Source organism: Rhododendron vialii, chromosome 11a (genome assembly GCF_030253575.1).
Source record: "Rhododendron vialii isolate Sample 1 chromosome 11a, ASM3025357v1".
Taxonomy (NCBI): Eukaryota; Viridiplantae; Streptophyta; class Magnoliopsida; order Ericales; family Ericaceae; genus Rhododendron; species Rhododendron vialii.
In genome coordinates this window covers 22,422,459-22,438,109 of record NC_080567.1, presented here as the reverse complement: position 1 = coordinate 22,438,109, position 15,651 = coordinate 22,422,459, and the positions used below count along the sequence as shown (strand labels likewise).

The 15,651-nt window shown below is 37.1% G+C and overlaps 1 protein-coding gene and 1 long non-coding RNA gene across 3 annotated transcripts; both read right to left on the bottom strand.

Annotated features, from left to right (window-relative positions):
• Nucleotides 1-765: 765 nt before the first annotated feature.
• Nucleotides 766-4,164, bottom strand: LOC131307550 (uncharacterized). Its single transcript, XR_009194163.1, has 2 exons — nt 3,880-4,164; nt 766-1,034 (listed from the first exon to the last, which is right to left on the bottom strand). It is a non-coding gene; the product is annotated as an uncharacterized LOC131307550 (long non-coding RNA).
• Nucleotides 4,165-9,931: 5,767 nt separating this feature from the next.
• On the bottom strand, nt 9,932-15,209 carry LOC131307548 (gamma-glutamylcyclotransferase 2-3). Of its 2 annotated transcripts, XR_009194162.1 has the most exons (9): nt 14,837-15,209; nt 13,936-14,012; nt 12,263-12,316; nt 11,079-11,135; nt 10,954-10,994; nt 10,792-10,863; nt 10,356-10,435; nt 10,045-10,245; nt 9,932-10,002 (listed from the first exon to the last, which is right to left on the bottom strand). XR_009194162.1 is itself a non-coding variant. In XM_058334104.1 (8 exons), the coding sequence occupies exons 1-8, from the start codon at nt 14,943-14,945 to the stop codon at nt 10,154-10,156; spliced, it is 582 nt and encodes a 193-aa protein (XP_058190087.1). In that variant the 5' UTR covers nt 14,946-15,209; the 3' UTR covers nt 9,932-10,153. The 2 variants fall into 2 exon arrangements, 1 of the variants encoding a protein (XP_058190087.1); XM_058334104.1 differs by having other exon boundaries at nt 9,932-10,245.
• Between the last annotated feature and the right edge of the window lie 442 nt (nt 15,210-15,651).

Below are 15,651 nucleotides of genomic sequence, written 5' to 3'. Positions count from 1 at the left end.
CAATGTGTATATGAAAGATACCCTCTCATCGTGGTGATTATTGAAAGCGATCATCTTAGTATTTGCTCATAGGAAAGATACCCTTTCATCATAATATGTATCGTAATGTTTCTCCCTCCAAAATGGTTAGCTAGAGGAGAAGAATCTTGTTTGTGGAAAGACTAAAATCCTTTCCATGAGATAATACACTACAAGAAAAAACACAATTCCCGACTAACCCTTTAGTCGCCTAATGTCCCCTTTTTAGTCGGCAAATGGTTTTCCCGACTAAATAAATTAGTCGGCAACTTTGTCGAGGAATGAGAGTCGGGAAAGGGTTTTGCCGACTAAACAACATTTAGTCGGCTAAGGTATATACTATTGGCTACTAAACTTTAGTCGGGGAATGTTTAAACCTATTGCCGACTAAAAGTTTAGTCGGGAAATGTGTATACTATTGGCGACTAAACTTTAGTCGGGGAATGTTAAATCTATTGCCGACCAAAGTTTAGTCGGGGAATGTGTACTATTGGCGACTAAAATTTAGTCGGGGAATGTTAAACATATTGCCGACCAAAGATTTAGTCGGGAAATGTGTAGCCTATTGGTGACTAATGTTTAGTTGGGTAACGTCTTGTTATAATCGTATAAATTCTAGATTTTTTTTTTTATCCGCAAATTCATTCCAGAATTTCCTACAAATTTTTTTCCCATTCTACAAAACCTATAAATTTGAGCCAATAAATCATTACATCCACAAAACCAACCTAATGCAATTAATACAAATTCTAAGAAACAAATCCAAAATTTCATAAATATAGTAATAGTGTCCACCAAATATAGTGATAACAACTTGTCTTCAAATTCCTAGAGCACAAAACAGCAACACGTCTCGAACTACAAAATGTATCTAAACTGCAAGGCCACAAAATACTAAAAAGTTCTACTCTAACAAACAGATAACCTTAAAACATCCAAGCACGTCCACAATATCTTTGATCTTGATAGTCAATAACCAAAAGTATAACTGCGGGATACTCCATTAAAGCGTCGATCTGTAAAAAAAAGAACAATCCACCATTAATAATTATGAACTAGTGTACCTCATTGCTCAAAGACTGAACATAGGTAAATACTAAGCCAAAACGAAACATATGGCAGCAGAAACACCAGTTACAGTAAAAAAATAACTACTGGCTTTCAGATCCAAAAACATGAGCTCATATTCCAACTCTCAAGACCATATTTTAAGCAAACAAAATCAAATTTTTGCACCTAACCACCAAATTCCAGCACTTGAGTACATGTTTTCAACAAATACAATTTGTTTCCAGCATGTTACACTCGATTCCTGCACTTTTACACATAATTTCAGCTCTTGTAGATTATTTCCAGAATTCAACAACCAAATTCTTGCATCTATACTACAGCTACAGCAGATTTAGCACTTAATAAAAGTGATTTCAATATCTAAACTTCAATTGTAGCAGTTAGAACTTCAATTTCAGCATCACAACAAAAGACATAAGGAACACAAAAAAAATAGCAAGGTACCACACTTGAAATGCCAAAAAAACAGCCATTTACAACACTACATGGCTGCAATCAATCCCAAATTCAGTGGTTCCATAGCTCATGTTCAAACTCTAAAACTATGGGTGTGATCAGTGGTTATGTTGAGACATCATAATACAATTCTAGCAAAGCAGAATCTATAACGTACAATGCAGACATGCCAAACCCAAAATGATAGTTCAGTTCTCCATACCCTACGAAATGTTCTGAAAAAGAAAGAGATTTTGCTCCAAGTTATTATATGACAAATTATGGCATGACTCATGAGTGACTAAGCGAGTTAACCAACCCAGATTTTGATGCCATTCTACATAATATCGATGATATGCAACCTACGTAGTAGCAAAACTTCGCCAGAATCAAAGTGTCGGTGTCAGAAACGTGTAAGACATGGATACGCTCCGAACACACTTCAGACACACGTGTCTAACACGCTTCTGGTTCATAGCTTTCTAAATGAAGTTCTACTCCTTGGATGACCATATTGCCTCCACACCAAAGGTAAGTTAACAAAGGAGATCCGAATGAAGCATTGTTGATTGATACTAGATTAACATATTTCACTAAGAAAGCATGTCCAGATAGCTACATAGCTACTATAAGAAATCAAGCTACTCAAAACCTGTATAAGAACCCTGTCCCCCCACATTCAATAGTATCCCAAGTAATTAAGTTCAAAGTTCAATTCTATCAAGAAACAGAATTTCAAGCAAATTGCAGTCATCATTTTTTGTCCAAAAAGTCATATCACACGATGTTCAGACTTTCTGAAACTTGATAGAACTATGGATCAAGAAATTTACTTTTCAGAAATCTTATAAACATATAAATCCAAAATGACGATACATGCAAAGTAAGTTCAAGGGTATGGAGAACTGAACAAGTACAATATGAAAACATGGCCATGGAATCATGCTATAAAATAAACTTTTGAACTAAACAAACACTCGCCATCTATTTTTTTCACGGGTCAGGAGTTGAAATGGCAACTCATACTTGGGGCATGTCTAGATGGCAACTCATACTTGGCAACTCATATCTTCAGCTCCAATTTTTTTGGTGTAATCACCAAATTCATTCCTGCAATGAATCACATCCAGCCCAAATTTGTCGTATTTCCTCAATGGTAAATATATTAGTAGTTAAGAAATGCGGACTATCAAAACAATAAAAAAAAAAAAAAAAAGTATTGCCACAATATCAAACAATATGATTGTCCAAGGGTATATAGAAAAAACAAGATACTATTGATCATTAAGTTCCTTTAAATGCTAATTAAACCAAAGGGCCAATAAGGTACCAGTTCCATAGACTAATTAAAGAAGTAGTTAAAGACGTGGCTATGAGGTCATACCAGTTACTCCCAACAAAAAAACAGCCATGTTATGCACTTGAAAGGACACAAAAAATAGCAATGTACAACACTTGAAAGGCCAAAAAAAAACAGCCATATTAAAGGCTTACAAAATGGACTGCAAATTCAAGTCGAGAGCAACTGTAAGTCGACTTGTTCAAAAATACAAAATGGGAAAAAAAAAATTGGTTCAAAGTGCAGTGGTAAGTCGACTAATTCACCGAACTAACCTCCAAACAGACCTCGTGGCCGCCCAAACCAAAGCCATGAACGATTAGACTACCACCATTTGTGGTTCAAAGTCTAGTCATCTAAATTCTAATTCTCATATAATGAAAATTTGTCATTACAATGGCTGCCCCAACATTGCTTTGACCACAGAAACACAAAACCCACACTTTCACACAACCACGTTTTTCCTTTCCAGAGAAGAACAAAAGACCCCACTGCCTTTTTCTTTCCAAAGACCGTTAAAGCTATTGTTTTCCCAGGTGAACCAATTGTGTTCTACCGAAGACACCCACACATAGTGTACCAAGCAATTTTTCTTTTCCAGAGGCTACTGCTTTCTAATGGTGTTTTCCCCAAAACATATGAAGACCAAAAAATTCTAAGGCTTCACTGCCCAACACAAATTCCATCATACCGGCCCTTATCCACTTCATTCAACCAAAACTTTTCCCCCATCTCTCTCAAGCAATTCAACAAACACTAAATCTACAACAACTTGATGGTCCAACTGTCACACTGTTCACAACAAATTAACACTACCCCAGCACACCCACGGGTCAAAAGGTGAGGAATACAAGCAGAAACAAAGGCATGGACTGATTATCATAGGAAAGATCAAAACCCAATATATAGATGATGAAAAAGTCACAGGAAAATGGAGTATGGGCATCACATACACCTGCAAAATCCATCTCGTTAATACATGCAAAATGAAGACTGAGCTCAGTAGAGGATTATACCTGGAGTTGTTGAGGAGAAGCAGAGCGAGCAGCCTCGGCCTTGAATAAGTGCGTTATCATTGTTTCTGTTGAAGTAAGGCGGCTCTAAGTTGACAGAGCGACCTAAACCATTGCGAAATTGAACGACGAGTTGCGGATTTAAGCGGCGATTGCTGGCCATGGCATCAATTGGATCCCTAGAAAATCACATAAAAGCAGGCGGGGGGAGAGAGAGAGAGAGAGAGAGAGAGAGAGGCGAAGAGAAGAGACGGGGAAGCTTGCATTCTCTGGGGTTTAGAAAAGACCAGGTGTATTCTATACACTGCCGTTTCTATTGGGAAACAAATTTGCCGACAAACCGATTTGTCGGGAATTACGACAATACCGCCAAGATTTTCAGCGAAAATTAAAATTGGCGCAAAAAATATTGGTATTTTCCGACTAAATATATAATTAGTCGGCAATTGTTTGATTTTAGGATTTAAAAAAAATATTTCGTGGGCTCTAATTGCACCGCCATTGCATGCAAACACTAAACTTTATCGCTATGGATGTTCTTACAATGTTCGATCGGAACCGTTAGAATTTTCCGTTTTACCGTTTATAGCCTGGTCACCAAAATTGAAGAGAATTCCATATCAAAGACCACATGATCAAAAGACTTTTACTGCGTCCAAAAGAATTAAAGTCTCATAGCACACCACCCGAGCCCCACTTGAAGTCTTTTTCCACGATCAGAACCATCTATCTTTAATTTATTATGGGTTAGATCATTCTTACCGAGATTATAGTTGATCGATTTTCGTTAGACAATTGATCGAACAAAAAATACCTTTTTATAATGAGTTCATGTGTCGATAAAGGGGTTTTCTAAACTTGATCGAATCAGAGATTTACGAGAATGAATAATTCAACAAGTGCAACAATATCAACGGTCTCGATCTTCATGATTGTAAGACAATCGTGTGGCTACTATAACAATGAATACAACATAAGGCTTAGTTGATTATCAAGTAAATCAGAAGTATAGATTGCAAAGGTAACTGTCTAGTTATTTTTTATAATGCTCGATCTGAATCGTTAGGATTTCAAATCTTATCGATTGTAGTATTGTCACCAAAATCGAAGATCATTTGATATCAGCGACCACATGAAAGAAAGCTATTTAATGCGTTTGGAGACGTTTAAGTGTTATAATGCACTAAATGAGTCCCGCCGGAGATCTTTCTTGGCAATCGAAATCATCTATCTTTGACGCAATACGAATAAGATCATTTGTACCAAAAATGAAGTTAATCCCATATAGGTAGACACTTGATCAAACATTAATTTTTTGTAATTTAAAAATTTGTGTGCCGATAAAGGGACTACTTTAACCTGATCAAGCCAAAAAATTTCAAAAAACTTATGATTAAGAAGGACAAAAAAATGAATGGTTTTGATTGGAAAAGTTGCATCGTGATCAATGTAGTTGGAACAAATATTTCAATTATTGAGAAAGTTTTAAAAAGGGGGGGAAAATTGATATTCCATGACTAAAATTGTTTTTAGTCGGCAAACATATATAAATCCCAACGAAATAAATTAGTCGGGAAATTTATTTCATTTTTTGATTTTTTTAAATTGGTGAAAAATGCTTATTTTTCCGACTAAACTTACTATTAGTCGGCAAAACTACATAAATGCTGACCAAACTAATTAGTTGGTAAATGTATTTCGTTTATTGATTTTTAAAATTCATAAAAAGTTTAATTTTTCCCAACTAATCCTATTATTAGTCGGCAAAAATAACTAAATCCCGACAAAATTAATTAGTCGGGCAATTTATTTCATTTATTGATTTTTTAAATTGGTGAAAAATGCTTATTTTTTCGACTAAACCTACTATTAGTCGGCAAAACTACATAAATGCCGACCAAACTAATTAGTTGGTAAATGTATTTCGTTTATTGATTTTTAAAATTTATAAAAAGTTTAATTTTTCCCGACTAATCCTATTATTAGTCGGCAAAAATAAATAAATCCCGACAAAATTAATTAGTTGGGCAATTTATTTCATTTATTGATTTTTTAAATTGGTGAAAAATGCTTATTTTTCCGACTAAACCTATTATTAGTCGGCAAAAATGCATAAATTCCGACTAAACGAATTAGTCGGTAAAATTTATTATATTTATTGATTTTTTAAATTAGTTAAAAATAATTTTTACCGACTAAATGTACTTTTAGTCGGCTAATATGATAAAATACCGACCAATATAATTAGTCGGGAAAATGTATTTTATTTATTGATTTTTTAAATTGCTTAAAAAATTAATTATCGCCGACTAAACTTACTTTTAGTCGGGAAAAATGTACTATTAGCGACTAAATTAGGTTTAGTCGGGAATAATAAAAACTTCTACCGATTAATTATTATTTAGTCGGTAATTGGTCAATATTTGGCGACCAACGTTTTTTTAGTCGGCAATGTTAGTCGGGAATTGTGTAATTTGTTGTAGTGATAGGCAAGCGTCACTTGGTGCATGGATCATAAAAACTTGCAAGCGACAAGAATTGAACTTCGGGTGAGGAGAAAAAAGTACGACAGTATGGGCTCCTCTAGTTGTTTCATAATACAATGCTATAACGATATTACATTGAGTTGTCTGTTAGATGCTTATCTATCGTAGATATAGTGGTCATAGATTTTGATGCAGTAGGTTTAAGGGTATGTATGTCATTTTTAATCTTTGTAACAAAGGGTCTATATAAATAGAGCCCAACTCTTGCAACGGTGATCAACACCTCCTCCTCCGTTCATCATCATCTGTAAGGCCATTCTCACAGTGATGAGGTCTCTCTTCCTCCATCGTTTCAATTTATTTTGAATCCTAGTATTACGGTTCGATTTTTGTTTTGTCCAGCAATCCCCCACAAGACACTTACAGGTAAATCCTCACAGAGGATCCGGATCCGCTCACATTAGGTGGCTTTTTGATTATTAAAAATATTGAATATATTGATTGAGACAGTTTCTCTCTCTACCCTTTGGGGTTTTGAATGAAATTTTGCTCATTTATTTGAATATTTGATTTGCATCATTTGGTATCAGAGTATCTAAGCTCGATTTGAGCCATTCATCTCGCCAGAAACCTAAAAAGGCGCCGAAAAATCCCGCCGGAACCCCCAATCCACTTGTCTCCTATAGATCTGCTCAACCCAAGCCTTTAAACCTCGATTTCGACCCTCAAAACTCACTAATCAACCATTTCGGAGCTGATACCTATTGTTTTCATACATCAAAACCCATTTCGGAGCATTTTGAGCACTAATCAACCATTTCAGACCTGTCAAGATTGATTTAGCCTATTTCAAGCACTGTACAACACTCGTTTTGTGTTTTTGAGCTGGACCTAGTCCTTTTCGACCTCAATCCATCCATTTTTGAGCTTAAAACAGTGTTCGAACCTGGATCTGCCCTTTTCGGCACTCGAAACTGTGATTTGTTTCTCGTTTTTACTACTTAAGCACTCAAAATAGTCGATTAAGGCTCGAACAGCCTTCGGTTGGACTCGAAACCCTATTTGGGCACCTAATTCAGCCATTTCGGAGCTCAGAATAGTGAGGCTATTCGGTACTTAGTTAACTGGGTTTGATCGATTTTGGTTGAGTTGGTTGAGTTATAGTATTGAGTTGGCTGACTTTGGGTCTAAAATCACTGAGTTGAGTGAGTTTGGTGACTGAGTTGACTGGGTGCATGTTCTTTGGGGTTGATTTGCTTGCTTGGAGTTGATTGTGGTATTGTAATGGCTTATTGGGCTAGAGGTAGAAGAGGAGGTAGAGTTAGAGAAGTTGTGGTGGACAACGGTGAATGGTTGAAGGTTATTCCATAATGTGGAATGCAAAATGATTGCAATTCAAAAGATAATCAGAATGAGATTAAAGAGTTGAATGAAGAAGTTACCTTGGTCGAAAGGGTGCAGCGTTTGCAACATCCGACCAGTAGCATGGATTGCATTCCATTGAAAAATCGTTATGGTGCTCCGCATTGGCGTAGAGCAAATGTGGTTAGATTTGAATACACATTGGTGAACGATGTTGATAATGAACTTTCCAAGTTTTGTGGAAGCCTACTAGAGTTCGTTGGTTGGTTGAACACCATTGAGAGTGTTTTTGAATATTATTTTATTACCGAAGAAAAAAGGTGAGGTTGGCATCTAATTGCCTTAAGGGGAGAGCTTTGGAATGGTGGACACAATTCAAAGTTAGTCGACAATGGAGAGGTAAAGAAAAGATTGGGGAATGAGGAAAGATGAAGAAGAAACTCAAGGAGGAATTCTTACCTTTCCATCAACATCTCAACGCTGATTTCTTGACTAGTTTTGGTAAGAGCAAGTCCTTAGGGGTTGTCCCAACTAGAAATCAATCTTTAATTGGCACATTGGAGGCTAGAAATCCGTCACCCAATGGAGTATTCAAATGCTTCAAGCTTGGAGAACCATTTCTTGAGTTGAGAGTTGGTGAAAAGGCTTATGAGCTCGTTCTTGATGCTCTCTTTGTCAATGAGGTGAAAAAACCAAGTTGTAATGATAATTATGAGCACACTAATGTTCCAATCTATGATGAGTATCCAAGTGAGGATATTCATGTTTCTATGCTTGATGAACCCTCACATGAAGATGTTGAGGATGATCCTGTCTATGGGGTTAGAGGTGATTTATATGGTGTTCCCATATATGGCAACTTTGAAGAAGAGTTTGGTGAGGATGAAGAGAAATGAGGATTTATTCTACCGATCAATGAGCCTTTCTTGACACCTTTGGAAGATAGTGGGCAAGTTTTGGAGGCAAGCCATGACATAGAATAAAGTTATGACTTTGAGATTGATGATTACTTCCAACACCTGTCTTCCAAGTTATCGATAGAGCAAGAGATGCAAGATGCACAAGTTTGTATTGTGGTGGTGCCCGAACAAGTTCCAAAGTTGCCGAAAGAGAGTGTAGACTACTTGGTGCTTGAAGATCTTTTGGGTATGGTTTTAACTCGAGCAAGCCTTGCGTATGAAGTGAAGTTGGACTTTGGCACTTCGTGATAGATGATTCTGATTCTTGGTGTGCGTTGGGAACAAGAGTCATGGCCTATTACTTTGACGTGTTTCTACACAAGAAGCATGCCAAGTGGGTGATCTATTTGTACATAAGAATGGACGCGTTGGACGTACACAAACGAAAGCTCGCATTGAAGATGAGTTATTGCGTAAGGGGTGATGATGGTCAATAAAATGCGGCTACATACCTGACCCGAAGCTTGCATGCATGCTTTATGTTTTCTTTATTTAGTGTCTTGTGTCTTGTTGTTCAACTTGAGGACAAATTATTTTTTTTAAGGTGAGTCTGATGCAATAGGTTTAAGGATATGTATGTCATTTTAAGTTTTTTGTAGTAGAAGGTCTATAAATAGGAGTCTAGAGTGCTCATTAGGTAGCTTTTTTATTATTAAGAATATTGAATATATTAATTGAGACATAATTTCTCTTTCTACCTTTTGAGGTTTATCTCCTTGAAAGTAATTTTGCTCATTTCTTTAAATTTTTGATTTCCATTTGACATCTAGTTTGCATAAGATTTATTGAGTGTACCGTACCTATCATCAGGTAGTGCATATTAGTATGAACGCTAAACCAGAAGTTTTCTTATTTCATTATCTCCTCTCTTTGTTTTTTTTCTCTTTATAATTCATCGTCATGCATAAATTCTTTCACAAATTCATGATCCAATCACAACCCAGAAGAAATCCACCAGAAAATCGCGGCTGACATTGATTATCCATTTAGTTCTTTGCCAATCCTGCCCATCCTGATTTTTATAACTCCCAATTGGCGTATACCTTGACAAATAAACTGCAGTTGACAATATAAGGTATAAACGAAAGCAGCTGATCACATAATTTGGTCATATGTTAAAGCCAAATGATGGGTCTGAAGGAAGCAAGTTCTGTCTTGTAGTTAGGGTCAAGAAAGCATATGAAGTGCATAAGATTCACTTCTTTCTGTAAGGAAAAAACAACTGTGCATTTGATGGATCACGGAGCCTAATAAACCAAGAATTTCTCAACTCATTAAGAGAGATAAAATATCATGCGACATAATGTATGGGAATAGGGTGCCGTTCAAAAAAATAAAAACAAAAATGTATGGGAATTGGGAGTCCATACATGACCCCAAGGTTCACAAATCCGAGTCCCAACAATATTTTCTAACCATTAGCACTTTCCAAACATAGAATGATAAGGAACGCTGGAGTTGGCAAGACTCTCATGCCTCGTGTGTCACGAACAAATAACCCGCCTCTGAAAGTAGGCGCCTTACTTCATTCGCGATATCCATTACATGCTTATCCTCAAATCCTAGGTAAAATTGGAAAAAACAGAAAGTTGATATGTAGTTGAGAGAGAGAGTGAGAGAGAGAGAGAGAAGGGGGGTAGGGGGCGCAAAAGGTTCTGGGAAGTAGGAATACCAAATTGAATGAGGGCCTTTTCAAGTTGGAAAAGGTAGTCCCTGTTGGGTCCTGAGGGGCCTTCTGCAAGTATAATTTGTCTGCAGAGTGGAGAAGAAGTACATCAAAGAAAAGACTAATTGATATCTATTAGAAAATTGACAAGTGCCCTCTGTGGTTGAGTTTTTGCCTTTTCGGAAATCAGTTTGTAGTACTTTTTTGGAAAAACTATGTTTGAAAAAAGATGCTCATCGTTCTGATGTCTCGCTCGATTTTCAGCAAAAATGGATTTCGAGATATGGAAACATCTTTCTAGTAGACAAACCAGAAAATGATAATCCGAAAACTGCAACAATTTAGGGCAGTGGGTTAGAATCATCCCTCATCAACCTAGCCGCTAAACTACAAAAAATTATTTTCTCGTATAAATTAAGTTACATTGGTAGAAAATGCATACTTGGCAATTTCTTCAAGTGATGCAGGGCCAAGGTAGTTTGGGTTGAGCTTTCTGTCTGAAGATGCTATATATCTAAACAGTCGTAGTATCAGTTTTGATCTTGTTGAGTTTGACAATCAATATGTATAAATCATGCAAATTGCTTGGATATCTTCCACTTACACCATAACATCGGAAACAGCTGGGGTCAAAGCCATTGGGTCCTGACACAGTTATAATAGTTATGTAAAGATAGAAAATAAGGCCATCAATATATTGGTACATTGAGCACGAAAGTTGGAACTTACAGTGAAGAAATCAACATAAGCCTTCGTGTCATATTGCTTCTCTCTCACTTCTAGATACTGTCACAACATTGAAGCATCTGCTAAGAAAATCGCATGTTTGTGCAGCTCGGAACAGACAAACATAGTGCAAGGAAAATTGATGTGTCTGTGTACGTGCAAGTGTGGTTGTATGATAGTGTTACCCTACACCTCATCTGCACATGTAGAAACAGTAAGCTTTTAATGTGAGGGTTTGGATCCTGTTGGTACGATTGGTGAAGCGGAATTTGCAAATTAGCTTGAATGGTTCTTGCAATCAAGTTGAGGAGGTGGTTACATCTTAGATTATTGGGGAGAGATGTGAAAAGGGGAACGACCATAGGTGGTGTTTCATAGGAAGATTGATATTACACTTGGATGTCGGCAATGGAAGAAGGACCATCGGGTGGCATATTTGGGTTTCTTTTTTGGTGATTTCTTTAGTTGGTCTCTTACCAATTCGGTTTGGGGATTGGTGAGTTTATTATTGTTCGGCTCTTATGTCCCAACCTAGTTGGGATATACTTCTTTGATAATGATGCAATTTTTCATTCTCCCTTGTAATAGGCTAATAGCTACTACAATAATATATTAACAGTACCCATGTAACTGATGGGGGTATAACTTATAAGCGTGGAGGACTGGACACAAACCTAACCTTTGGTAATATAGGCACAAAGTGGCTGCTTTCAGAAAGTTTTATCACTGAAATAGCAGCCATTGTATACCTCCATAAATCGAGGAACTCAAGGGATGTTATGCCATGAAACCATGCCCCTAAATCAAAAAGCGGGAAGGCATTAGAGAGGCCAGACCTAGAGACCCGATTGTCCTCATTATCTTGCTTCCTTCATTCACAATACAGAGCATCAGTAATGCCCAATGAAGTAATATTTACTAAAGTTAATAAAATCCTTTTTACTTATAGCAAAAAAGCATACAATTGGATTGAGTCGATCGACTATAGTTAGGTTCATATAAAACTGTTAGGTTCTTAATCTTATAAAGCAGCAAAGGGGATATACTACGTGTAGAAGGATCAGAAAGTTAGCTTATGGCCATGTTTGAACTTATCACATAATAGAAAAGGGGACCCAGGGAATTTTAAGTAAATTCCAGTGAACTTGGAATAGAGAAATTCAAAAGTACTGAAGAAATAGCCTTACCGTTAAAGCAATCTGTTCGTCTTCTGTCCCTGATATCTTGTAAGCAACTCCCCACTATGACCTCACACCAAATAGATTTATCAACTCCACATGATTGTGAGATTTCATATTCAAAGGTGAAATTCTGAAGCTACTCTCTTTAGTAATACCATTAAGCTAAGATCAACAAGAGGAGATACAAAAGGAAGAAAACGTAATGAGATATTGTACCTTCATCTTCCACAACAAACAAGCAGCAGCATAAATACATTTAATAAGTGGTAAACTGGTCATTTGGATAGTGTTCATTTCTGGAAATAACTCCCAGTGATAACAAAAGTGTGAGAATGAGAAAGCACCTTCGATTCCAAATAGTTACTTAATACAAAAAACACAGAGGTTAGATCTGCAGCTAATCGAACCCCAGAAACTCCCAAGTTGATGAGACGAGCACGGGAAAGTAGTTTTCCCTAGGAAAAACTTGCTGAAACGTAGCAAAGTAAAAAAGGGGTGACTCAAGCTAAGGCCACGTCTTTGTCCGTATTAAAGAACCGTATTAGAGTGTACAAATCCAAGCGGGAAATCATGTCCCATCTGGTTGAACTTCTACAGCTAAGAGCCTAAGACTAAATATCTGCCGGATGGTGTATCCCATAAAACTGTAGATATACAATGCCATGGGAGATGTGGTATTAATCCCCTCACCAAAATTCCCATGGGATCACCAATCCGACGAAATTATATAATGGCCTAAAGGTATTAGACTAGTTCAGATAAAAAAGAGAAGAAGAAGAAGAATTATTAGACTAGAAACCCATTTGCAAAAATCTTTGTGAGGTAAGTCCAAATCATGGCATCAAATCTCTGATAAACACAATCGCACTTTTTACGTTGCCTTTGGATTTTTGGTATGGCGAACAATCTTTACAAATCGTGCAAGTAAATTCCACAAACCAGTCAAACATGGGACTTAGGAAGAAGGAGCAAACCCCTAAGTCCTAGGTCATGTCCACCAGGCCAACCCTTTTAGCTTGTTAGTCGTACCTTACATTGTGAAAATGTATGGGTTTACTGATGCATGATGCACATATCTTGCAAAAGCAAGAATGAACTCATATTAGGGCAACTTTTATTTGAGGCTTTAGCTGTGACCAAGCTGTTGTTGATGGTAAGTGGAAATAATTAACCCTTCTCTCCCGAATGGAGATGTACGAGGAATGAGAGAAATGCAAGTTTACCGCAAATTACACAGTAGTAAGCTGCGTAGCCACAATTAGCTTGTAGGTGGTTTAGATTAAGAGTGCTTTCAATACTTATGGGGCTAGTTTATATAGGGCTTTACTCCTGCTTTAATTGGGTCCCCCCCTTGTGTACATTGTATTGGTCCCTAGAGATTAGTCGAGGTGAGATAGGTTGGTCCGGATACTCTAGTTACCAAAAAAAGAGAGGTACAAATAACCCTGAAACTCCATATGACTACAGAAGTTGTCATTGAGTACCCAACACAAGAAATAGTCGTGACTCTCAGTTAAGTGATATGCAACCTGAACTGTCAAATTACGTGATTCTTCTTAAAAATAATGCAACCGATGCCATTTGACGACAAAACTAAGATTATGCACCAAAAGTTACAAAGGATGATTACGAGCCAAAATAAGGGAATGGGTCATTGGGGTGGTAAGAGGGGCACTTACACACACTTCTCCCTGTGCACGCTCCATTGTCACTACTCTTCCCGGGTAATCCGGAGTCCCTCTATGGTCAGTACTCCCTGCCAAGAAAAACCCACCAAATCGTTCAAGAATCCAACAAAGGCTCCATTTGGATAGATATGGATCTCATATAAAAGGACTTTACAATACTAGTAGTGAGAAGAACTCAAAAAACTAGTGAGAAGAACTCAAATTTATGTTAGATAATTTACAAACCGATTTGAATTGAGTTGAGGAGAGTCATCCGATTAAGTGGGAGTGATTTGAAATCCTTCCACTTAGAGTTTAGGGATACAACATTCCCACTATATATATATAATACATGTTCTACCTCTCATCCGTTTAAGACTCTACTTTCACAAGTCACCTACAACTAAAGCTCTCACATTTTTTGTTAAAATTGACCATCAAATCCCTTTAACTTGCGGCATGGTTCCACTGCATAACGTCCCTTAAGTTCCTCAATCTTTAGAGGTATAGGGTGCCACTATTTTAGTAGTAAAATTTCTGAGAGTAACCACTTTGTACATATATTGTAAATGTCAAGTCTGTCTCTTTGTACATATATTGTCAATGTTAAGTCTGTCTCCCATACCCCTATGTCGGATTTTTTGGAGGGTTCCAACCTCAAACCAATTGGCAATAGGTGTGGTAGCATCTGGATTATATTAACCAAGCTTGGGTGACTTGGAGAGCGACGTGGTATAAAGTCTAATACCCAACCATTGGGATAGCATGAGTACTTACTATATTTATCAAATCTCTTTAATTAAGATCAACATCCGTTCAAACGGAGACAAAGTAAAATGCAATTACACATACCAACATACACAGACACATATCGAGAGAGAGAGAGAGAGAGAGAGAGAGAGAGAGAGAGAACCCTGGTAGAAGACGCGGCGATAGCCTTTGATGCAGCCGACGAGGCGATCGTCATAGTGAAACCCTGCCTTCCAAATCAGAGACCCATACCCAAATACCCACATCACCATTTTATCACTCCCTACTCCAACCCCACTTCTTATTATTGTTTTCTCTACCTCTCACAAAATTCTCTCTCACCAATCAATTAAGAGAACTGGGATTAGCACAGTTTCCCTCTCCCTCTCTGCAAACAAACACCAGAGAGAGAGAGAGAGAGAGAGAGAGAGTTTGGGATTCAATTGAGCTGGAAATTGAAAAAACAGGGAGGGTAGGTTCTTGATGGGCCTAAATACAAAGATCCTTTTTTCTTCTTATTCTATCTTTGGTGGAAAAAATTATTTGGTGGAGCTTCACTATGCTCCAGTTATTGATTATGCAGGAAACTAACGACTAACGAGTTCTATGATGCCACGTCAGCAACACATTGGACTATCCTCACGAAATCAAAAGCACATGATTCCTCAGACACCAAAAAAAAAAAAAACAAAAGCAAAAGCAAAAGCAAAAGAGAAAGGTCAGGTGAAGTCCAAATAGAGACGTGGATAAAAAAAAAAAGAGTCCAAATAGAGATGTAATTTCCCTCTACGTTAACTTAATCGCTCTAAATTTAGAATTAAGTGGTGGTTCACAATTTTTTTTGATTTGTTTGTCATTTCTCTTTTTTTAATAGCAAAAAATTTGTCAATCATAAAGCGTATGTATTTATGTTATTGTTTTTTTAATAGCTTAGGGTGTCTGGACTACCTTATCCTATGTAAACGACAACATACCAAG

Excerpts from the sequence above, each read along its gene's own strand:
- LOC131307548 (XM_058334104.1), bottom strand. The coding sequence starts at position 14,945 with ATGGTGATGTGGGTATTTGGGTATGGGTCTCTGATTTGGAAGGCAGGG. Across the intron at positions 12,317-13,935 it reads GTGCACAGGGAGAAGTGTGT|TGGGGAGTTGCTTACAAGAT; the intron begins GTAAGTGCCCCT and ends GTGAGGTCATAG. Across the intron at positions 10,995-11,078 it reads CTTATGTTGATTTCTTCACT|GACCCAATGGCTTTGACCCC; the intron begins GTAAGTTCCAAC and ends TAACTGTGTCAG.